The sequence below is a fragment of the Elephantulus edwardii genome, unplaced genomic scaffold (assembly GCF_000299155.1).
Source record: "Elephantulus edwardii isolate Elephantulus edwardi_28Jun2011 unplaced genomic scaffold, EleEdw1.0 scaffold00038, whole genome shotgun sequence".
NCBI classification, from domain to species: domain Eukaryota; kingdom Metazoa; phylum Chordata; class Mammalia; order Macroscelidea; family Macroscelididae; genus Elephantulus; species Elephantulus edwardii.
The window spans coordinates 6,686,276-6,696,719 of NW_006399788.1; the positions used below are offsets into that span (position 1 = coordinate 6,686,276).

Sequence of the window (10,444 nt, forward strand, 5' to 3'; positions counted from 1 at the left end):
TTCTGGGGCTTCGTCTGACATACTTTGGACATGTTGTAAGGAGGGACAGGTCCTTGGAGAGGGACATCAGGCTTGGGAGGGTGGAGGGACGACACAGGAGAGGAAGACCCTCTATGAGGTGGATTGAGTCAGTGACTGGGGTAATTTGGATGGGTGTGTCAGAAGCAGTGTGATTGGCACAGGATAGAGCAGGATTTAGGGCTGTTATACATAAGGTCGCTATGAGTCACAAGTGAATTGACAGCACATAACAACAACCACCAACTTTTGCAGTCAGAAGTCGACTGAGCATGCAATCAAGATGCACTAATAATAATGGGTGACTGGAATGCAAAAGTTAGGAATAGAGAAGGATCAGTAATTGAAAAACATGGGACAGAAACAAGGCTGGAGAGAAAATGATAGTATTTTTTACAGTCAATTATTTATTCATTGCAAATAGCTTTTATAAGAAACATGAACAGAAACTATATATATGGACCTTGCCTGATGGTCTTCACAGGAATCAGATTGACTACATCTGTGGAAAGAATTACTGTAGAAGTTCAATATCAACTGTGAAAACGAGGCCAGGTGCTGATTGTGAAACAGACTAATAAGTACTTATGCAAGTTCAAACTGAAACTAAAGAAAATGAAATCAAATCCATGTAGCTATTAAAGAAGAAAAAGCTACTCTTTCCCCCCTTCTCTTTTTATTATTATTAATTTTAATGAAAATTTAGAGACTTTGGATTTCCATTCATTCATTGTTGCACTTTTCTCCCTGCTCATCCCTCTCCCCCCACCAAGTTCACTTTTCTTTGAAAAGTAAAAGAAAAATTCTTTCATTGTTATACAACCCCCCCCCAGGTCCACTCCACTATGCAGCCTTCACTCTGCACTCCTGTCATGACAATAATACCTAATCACGTATCCCTTTTAAACAGTTTCTCCCTCATGTGTTTCAATGCAGTATACATTATTTATCCCATCTTTCTCAGTCTCCGCCCCCCACGTCAGTCCCATTTTACAACAGTGGCACTAAGCTGTATTTGTCCTTTTGTGACTGAGATATTTCAATATACTCAGCATAATGTCCTCCAGGGTCACCCATTTTTAATATTTTATTAGTTCCTTGCTTTTCAGTGCAGCATAGCATTCCATTGTGCGAATATACCACAGCTTCTCTATCCATTTGTTGATGGGCATTTAGGTTGCTTCCACCTCCTTGCTATTGTGAACAAAGCCGCGATAAACATGGGTGTTCGTATTATCTTCTTGGATGTCAGTTAGGGTCTCTTTGGGGTATATTCCCAGTAGTGGAATTGCTGGGTCAAATGGTATCTCTACTTGCAACTTTTTGAGAAAGCGCCATACTGCCTTTCACAGTGGTTGCACCATTTTACACTCCCACCAACAGTGAATAAGGGTTCCAGTTTCTCCTGCTGTTCTGTTAAATTTTGCTATTCTTACTGGGGTGAGATGATATCTCATAGTTGTTTTGAAAAAGCTACTCTTATAAAGATGTGGCATCATTTAAGAAATATATTAAGCATAAAAAGCAAATGTAAAATAGTGTATATATAGTGTTTATCTAAATTTTACAGGGGCGTTGTAAAAAGAGAATACATGTAAAAATCTTCATGTGTATACATGGAGCATATTTGTAAAGATACCCAAGAAACAGGTGATATTGGTTGCCCATGGAGAGGGTTAAGAAATGAAATAAATCTATACCTTCTACAGATTGTTCATTTTGAACCACATAAATGTATACTTTTAAAAAATTAAAACAAGTGTTAATTTTTCAGTTAACATTTAAAATTTGTGGCCAGACCAGGTGGTAGTTCGTACGAATAGTGTTGATTCTTAAAACATGGTGCTGATTGTATTCAGAGAAATTTTGTGCAAATTTGTTTCATTAATGTTATATTACTGATACTAGTTAGAACTTGTTAAAACATGGCTGTGGTAGATTCTTTGATTACAGAAAAAAGTGTTTTATGTGATATAGCTTAAAACTTGTGGGGTGGGGGGTTGGGGGAGGGGTTTGTGCGGAGAGAAGGGTGCAACAATGAATGAATGGAATTCCAAAATCTCTTTAGATGTTCATTGAAATGAAAAATAAACAACCTAAATAAAAAAAAAACTTGTAATGAAAGTAAAGCCCTTGAGTTATCTTATTCTGTGTTTGTGAATTACATAATTGGCTATTTAGATTATCCTAACTCTTAAAAGCAACACCATTGATATCAGTAGTCAGGAGATCAGATGTGTTACACTGGAAAAGTCTGTAATCAGGGACCACCCCCCCCACCTCCCGGGTTACTGAGAAACAGTGATATCAGTTTGAGGACTAAGGCATGCGTGATTCAGGCCATGGTCCTTTCAGTCACTGACTATGCATCTGAGAGCTGGATAAGAAAAGAAGAATTGATGCCTTTGACCTATGGTACTGGAGAAGAGTACTGAATATCTCACGGCCTTCCAAAAGAACGAACAGATGTGTCTTGGAGAAGGTGCAGCCATAGTTCTCCTTGGAAGCAAATAGGATTACATTTTGCCACACATACTTTGGGCATGTTGTTAGAAGTTATTCCTTGGAGAGGGACATCATGCTTGGAAAGGTGGAGGGTCAGTCAAAGAGAGGGAGTCCTTCAGCAACATAGATTGACACAGTGACTGTAGCAATAGGCTCAGGTGTGTCGGAGGATGGCACAGAACAGGACAGTGTTCTGAGCTGTTGTTCATAGGGTTGCTATAAGTCATATTCAGCTCGAAGGCACCTAACAGTAACAACCCCTCTTACTAGGACATGCTGGTGGCTTAGTGAGTAAAGAGTTGTGCTGCCAGTCCAAAGGCAATCAATTCAAATCCACCAGCTGCTTCTTGAAAGAAAGATGGTAATGTCCTCCCACACAATTTATAGCCTCTGAAAACTCACCGGAGGATCTAAGTTGATTCTGACTTGACAGTACTTAACAAGAACAACTAGATAATTTTAGATTCTCCTAGGCAATTTTAAATTTAAATTAGGCAATAATAAATTTAATATTTAGAAAGGATATTGTGCAATGTGATTAAGAGAATAGACTTTGAAGCACATAAAATTGCATTGCAGTTCCTATTCTATAATTAATTGTAAGTTTGGGTTGTAAATTTGGACAAGAACACCTGTTTTCTGCCTTTAAATGAAAGTAATAATAGTAGTCACTTCATAGGATTTCTCTGAGCATCAAATAATTTGTTACCTGTTAGATAGTATCTATTCAGAGCCAATTCCATAATAACTAACCACAACTATATTATACTTAATTAATATCTATAAATTACTTCTATGTATTAATTATCAAAAAGATCCTACAAGTATTATTATGCTCTTTTAATTTATGAGGAAACCAAAGCCCAGAGAGTTTAACACTTTATATAAGACCAGTAAGTGATGGGGCTGGAATTTAAATCCAGACTGTCTATTCCAGAATTCTTTTCTCATCCCATGTTGTACAAAATGCTTAGCACACTGAGGACCTTAAATAAATTTTATAATAAAGTCCTACTGTAGTAAATGTTACAGTACAAAGATTCTCTGTTTAGAAAATATGGCTAAATCAAGTCAAGATGAAATGTAAATATCATATTTAGTATGACCCTTTAGAAAAAAGAAAAATTTGTGTATATACTTTCACATTTTTTTAAATTTTATTAATTTTAATGAACATTTACAGAGATTTTGGATTTTCACTCATTCACTCTTGCACTTTTCTCCCTACCCCTTCCCCCCTACTTTCACATTTTTAAAAAGTTTCATAACCTATTTTAATAACATGCTTATATAATATGAACTCCTGCCTAGTTTTATTTATTTATATGTTTTAATTTACAAAATGAGTTAGTAACACACCATCTTATTTGCCATTCTTTGGAAGTAGGTTATGAAATTCTTTTGTTTCATTCTTAGAGTTGAAAGACAAGGTAGTATTATTTATCATGACTACAAATAGGCAGAAATATCGGTCTTGATTAATTTGGAACTACTCGTAGCTGACCCTCCACTGGTTTTCAGAGGCTGTAAATTACATGGGAGGAGATTGTCCATCTTTCTCCCATGGAGCAGCTGGTGAATTTGAACCACCTGCTTTTAGATTGGGAGCACAACTCCTTATCCACTAGGCCATTAGAACTCCCTATATGGGGGCTTAGCACTCTTCTAAAGAAATATGATGATAATTGGATGACATTGTTTCCCAGGATTTTTAGGGGAGGGGAAAATCAATCACTGTCCCAATGAAAAGGATTTGTTTTTTGTTTTTGTTTTTTCTTCCATCTGCTTTACAACCAGTGTTTGATCTACTTTTGAAAGAAAAAATTTGTAGTTTTTATAAGGCAAGACACAAGGTTGTGACTGTAAGGAGGAGTATCAAATAGTACAAACATTAACACATCCTCAGGCGCTAACTGAAAGTTTGTTGTTTTCTAAGATGCCTCCAAATAAAGACCTAGTGTTCTATTTTAAGGCTATTTAAAGCCTTATAGAGCACAATTCAACTCTCACACACAAGGAGTTACTATGAGTTGGAATTGATTCAACAGTAGCTGGTTTGGGATAGATGCTCTTAACTGCTGTTGTGGTTATACAAGATGCTAGGAAAATTTATAAAAAACCTGTAGATTCCTTTTGAAAGAATCTCCTGTTGAACTCAATCCTGATCTCCCGCGGTGTTGGCAAAGAAGATAGACTCTTCGTATGTTTAGGAGTAGAAGGATCTTGTAACTTCAAGTGTGTTCCACTGATTTATATGTTCACCTTAGGGAACCCTATAATGCACTCTGGCCCAAATCTGGACCCTTTAGCCTTCACTCTACAGTACAGCGCTTTCCAAGGTCAGGCTCTGATATCTAAATATGCTTCCCCCCCCTTTAAAAACTGAAGTACAAAAAAGGAAAGCGAATAATTCATCTAACTCACTTGTTATTGTTGTGTATCATCTAATTGGAGTTGACCCATCGCTGACCCTTCAGTGGGTTTTCAGAGAGAATAAATTGCACAGGAGACTTCCCATATTTCTCCTGTGGAGCAACTGTGGATTTGAACTGTATGCCTTTGGGATGGCAGTGCAACTACTTGCCACTAAGCCACAGAGCTTGCTAGTTGTAGCTTATCCCCTTGATTTGGTAGGCTATGCACCACTTAATGGAATCTTGGAAGAAAACCCATAGTTCCATAGGGTTCCTCCATACCTATCAACACACACTCCCAAGTATGCCTTGATATTTTAAATCCAAGACCAAAGAATAAGAAAATCTTCTCCTTTCTCTTTAAACTAAAGCCTATCTACAAGGTCCTTTCCCAGTCCTGTTAGTTGATGACCAATAATTTCTGCATTATTTCTAGAAAGAGCTCAGGAACAAGGAAACAGCTTTCACATTGCATCATAAGTAAGCATCAATGTGCAATTGGTGTACATGCCAGTGTCCCAGTCAGGGAGATTCCCAGTATTGAGTCACCTCACTCACAGGTGCCCAAAGCTATGGCTTCCCATCTGATATTTATAGTTATGAGTCAGTTTACTAATTGAATCGTTTTTACCATAAGCTTTGTTGACATCCATCTTTATAACAATCTCAGGGAGAAAAGCAAGAAAGTTAATCCCAGTCACACTTGCCTTTAAAGAAGAAAAGAAGTTCTTACTAACTCTTGAAATCCATAACTTAAAAAAACCCTCTTTACAAAGATGATTACATTTTCAGATTTCCCCAAAATGGCCTTTGAAATAGCATCATATCTTTCTAACCTATTCTCTCAGCACAAATGATATACTTCGGCGTTTCTTTCTTTGTGTTTCTTTTTTGATAGGTCGAATCAAATATTCTGAAGCCGTGTATGATGCATGTATGGATACATTTGACTGTCTTCCTCTTGCTGCCCTCTTAAATCAGCAGTTTCTATGTGTACATGGAGGGATGTCTCCTGAAATTACTTGTTTAGATGACATTAAGAAAGTAAGTAATTCTTCATCACTCTGTTGCAATTTAATTTTTTTAAGCTTCCTCTTTATTCACATCAACATATTTTAAACAGTGGATTAACACAGTGACTGAAGCAGTGGCTCAAGTGTATCAGAGATTCTGAGGATGGCACAGGATAGGGTTCATATCTGTTGTTCATAGGATCGTTATGAGTTGTATTTGACTCAAAGATACCTAACAACAACAACAACAATTTAGTTCTACTAGTCAAAAAATTTAAATTTAAATACAGAAAACCAGAAATAATGTATAATCCCATCCCTGAATGATAGCTGTTTGAACATAAGGGCTTTTGTATTTAAAAGTTGGTCATTATTATATTTTGGAGGAAGAGTCTTCTAAGTGATACAGCACTCTTCCATCAGTATGCTGTACTAAGGTTAACCTGGAGTTGCTGTCATGCTGAACCTTGTGCCATTGTGGTGTCAAATGCCATAATAGTTATCCATGATGGACAGTGTTGGGTGGAGCTTCCAATGTAAGACAGATTTGGAAGCAGGAGGGACACCCACTTCCTAAACAACATGCCTCTGGAAACTATACGAACTTTGTTAAATGACAGTAGTTATAGAACGGCTTCAGGCCCTTTGTTCGTAGGGTTGCTCTGAGTCATGCTCAGCTTGATGGCAATCGACAACAACAATGTATTTCACAAATTTCTGTAACTTTTCTTGAAGTCTGTGCTTTTACTAATTCAAAACATAACACTCTTTTATATAACTTTGTAAGGTAAAAAATTATATACCAATGCAGAAGCAAAGAAACCAGGTTTCTAATCTCAGTCCTGCCACGTATTAGCAGTATGTTGTTGTTGTTGTTGTATGGTTGAATTGCAACTGACCCATATAGCTGACTTTCCAGTGGGTTTTCAGAAAAGGTTAATCACATGAGATTGCCCATCTTTTCCCCAAGGAGCAGCCGATGGATTCAAACCACATGGCTTTGACTTGACAGTATAACTCCTTACCACTAAGCCACATTTTCTTTGTGAAATAATCCAGTTTGGAATAATTGTAGTACTCTTCCAGCTCTAAAATTCTATCACTTTGACATTTTTAGATGATACAGTTTAATTGTTCTAGGTGTCATACTTAAAGAGTATTGTTGTGAAGATTCTGTATATTTGTTATTTGCTATATTTGATTTTCAGTATTTTGTAGCTTGCACTGTTCTGCATTGCCTTCTCCTGTGTTGCTACTACAACAAAAATACTTCTCCATTTATATAATTCTTTTCTCTGAATTGAAACAACTCTTCAGAGTAGAGTTTGCCTATACAGTATACACTGCCTTTTCTGTTGTCTTATCATCGTTTAAATAACTGACATTTTTCTTTTACATAATAAGTCTTGAGTTTTACAACTCTAAGTCAGTTGTGTAACTTAAATTAAGCAGGAAGTCTGGTGGCCCTGTGCTTAAGGCTAACTAAAAGGTCTGTGGTTGAAACCTGCTCAACAGTTCTGTGGAGAAAGATGGGACTGTCTGGTTCCCTAGAGATTTACGTTGGAGACCTTTTAGGTAGTTCTACTTTGTCCTGAGTTGTTGTGAGTTGGAATGGACCCAATGGATTCATACAGTGACTGTAAGGATGGGCTTAAGCATAGTAGAAATTTTGAGGATGGAACAATTTTAGACAAAGTATCTATTGTTCATGGTGTCACTATGAGTCGTCCTGATGACATCTAACAACAACCTTGTTGTTGTGCACTGTGGAGTTGGAACTGACCCACAGAAGACCCTCTGACAGATTTTCAGAGGCAGTTTATCCCAGGGAAGGAGATTGCCCACCTTTCTCTCATGGAGCATCTGGTTGATTTGAACCACATGCCTTCAGGATTGCAGCACAGCTTCTTAGGACTAGGCCACCAGAACTCTCTTAACAACAACATAAAAACAAAAAAAGAAAAACCCAACTATATAGTGGTTGATAATACATTATATGTGTACTGCTTTTAAGATTAGAATGTAAAAGAGTTCTTTCCTAACAATATATTTATATTTAGGGATATTTTTTAAGACTTTATTAAAGGAAAAAAATAATAAATTATTATAATTTGTTGGCTTTTTAAAACTGATTTTGTTTGTTATTGTTGAGGATATACACAGCAGAACTTACTCCAATTCAGTAATTCCTATATGAGTGAGTGGTGAGAATGATTATATTCTTTAAATTATGTCATCATTCTCACCTTTTTTATTTTAATTTATTTTGTTGTAACTTAAGTGAACTTAATATATTTACAAACTATATTGGTTTTTCATTAAATAATTCATGCATATTTTGTTTTAGAACAGTAATTGCAGTTAATTACAATATCTGATTAACTCCTTATTGTATATCTCCTTCTCCTTTAATCTTATCACCTTTTTTTTTAGTTTATTCTCTTCCTGAAACATACAGTATAAACCCTTCATTTCCTATCTTATGAGTTGCTGATGTCCAATAATTTGTTAATATTCTTTTCTTTGCAGGAAAATCCTCTACTGTTTTCTCTTTTGACCTGTCCTGTTCTTTTGTTTTTGTAACTTTTCCTTTTGGCTTTTGTGTGTTTTCTAGTTAGATAGGTTTAAAGAACCTCCAGCCTTTGGGCCGGTCTGTGACCTGCTTTGGTCTGACCCCTCCGAGGACTATGGCAGTGAAAAGACCTTGGAGCACTATACTCACAACACTGTCCGAGGGTGCTCTTATTTCTACAGGTAAGTTAATTCCCAATGTTAGGAAAATTGGAGAGGAGATTGTGATCGATTTTATCAAATTGAGGGGTTTTCTTTTTCTGCACATTTTTACCTCCTCTTTCTCCCTCCCTTCCCCCCTCACCTAGTTCACTTTTTTAAATTGAGATTTTAATGAAAGTTTATAAAGAACTTGGATTTCCATTCATTCATTGTTGCATATTTTCCTTCCTGTCCCCACTCCCTTCCAGAAAAAAAGTTATGTCATCCTATACAGTCCCCACCCCCAGACTGCAGCTCTTATTCTGGACTCTTGCTATGCCAATAATACCTAATCATATATTCGTTTTATACTGTTCTCTCCATCGTCTGTTTCAATGCCGTATACATTATTTATCCCCTTTCTTAGTTTCCCCCCAACCCCAGTGTTTTATAACAGTGGCACTATGCAGTATTTATCTTTTTGTGACTGAGATATTTCACTCAGCATAATGTCCTCCAGGGTCACCCATTTTGTTTAATATTTCATGAGATCTTTGTTTTTCAATGCTGCATAATACTCCTCTGTGTGAATATACCACAGCTTCTCTATCCATTGATTTGTTGATGGGCACTTAGGTTGTTTCCAACTCTTTGCTATTGTGAACAAAACAGCAATAAACATGGTTGTGCATATATCTGCTTGGGTGGCAGTTATGGTTTCTTAGGGGGTATATTCCCAGTAGTGGAATTGCTCGGTCAAATGGTATTTCTATTTGCAACTTTTTGAGAAAGCACCGTACAGCCTTCCATAGTGGTTGCACCATTTTACACTCCCACCAACAGTGATTAAGGGTTAGAGTTTCTCCACAACCTCACCAGCATTTGCTGTTTGCTGCTCTGTCGAATTTTGCTGTTGTTACTGGGGTGAGATGATATCTCATAGTTGTTTTAATTTGCATCTCTCTTAGAGATAGGGATTTTGAACATTTCTGCATGTATTTGTTCACTATCTGAATGTCTTCTTTGGTGAATTGTCTGTTCATATCCTTTGCCCATTTTGCAATTGGGTTGTTTATCTTTATCTTGTTGTGGTATCAAATTGCTTTAAAGTCCATTATTCCGTGAACATGTAGTATAGGGAATTCTGTGTAAACTTTTATTAATAGAAGACAGAAAGCGTTTTCTCTTTGTTAATTTTTTTTAATATTACATTTAGTATGATGCCCTAGTAAGTAATATGTACAGAACATGGTAAAACATCTTGCATTGCTTTAAGATTATTGTCTAACTATAAATGATATAAATTCTTTATTCCCAGATTTCATCTATAGACTTTTTAAGACAAGGCTTTATTGGGTTGTTTTTTTAAAAAAAAACAGGGTTAGGGCCGTCTGCTGTTAGGCAAAGATGTAAGAAGTACAAATCTTTGAGCTTAAAATGTACTAAGCCCAGGTTATTTCTGGAAGTTGGCTGTTTCCTTAAATCTCATGTGAGGTGTTGCTTTTACCATTCAAAAATAGATCTAGCGAGGCTTAAGGAAGCTCTAGTGGCCTAATGGTAAGTAGCTGCACTGCTATACTGAAGGCACATAGTTCGAATTCACCACCTACTCTATGGAGAAAGAAGGGCAATTTCCTGTGAGATTTACTGCCTCTGAAAACCTGTTGGAGGGTCAGCCATGGGTCAGTTCTGACTCAACAGTATTCAACAACAACAAACAGAAAGCTTTATTTTTTTCTATAATTATATTTTATTAATTTTCATAAACATTTACAGAGATTT

General features: G+C 36.5%; 1 protein-coding gene across 2 annotated transcripts in view; it reads left to right on the forward strand.

Annotated features, from left to right (window-relative positions):
• PPP3CC (protein phosphatase 3, catalytic subunit, gamma isozyme) overlaps nucleotides 1-10,444 on the forward strand; it is a 139,275-nt gene that overhangs the window by 74,091 nt on the left and 54,740 nt on the right. For both annotated transcript variants that reach the window (XM_006884832.1, XM_006884833.1), the window contains 2 exons: nucleotides 5,836-5,981; nucleotides 8,565-8,704. In XM_006884832.1, the coding sequence (XP_006884894.1) occupies nucleotides 5,836-5,981; nucleotides 8,565-8,704 (286 nt within the window). The remainder of the gene's footprint in view (nucleotides 1-5,835; nucleotides 5,982-8,564; nucleotides 8,705-10,444) is intronic.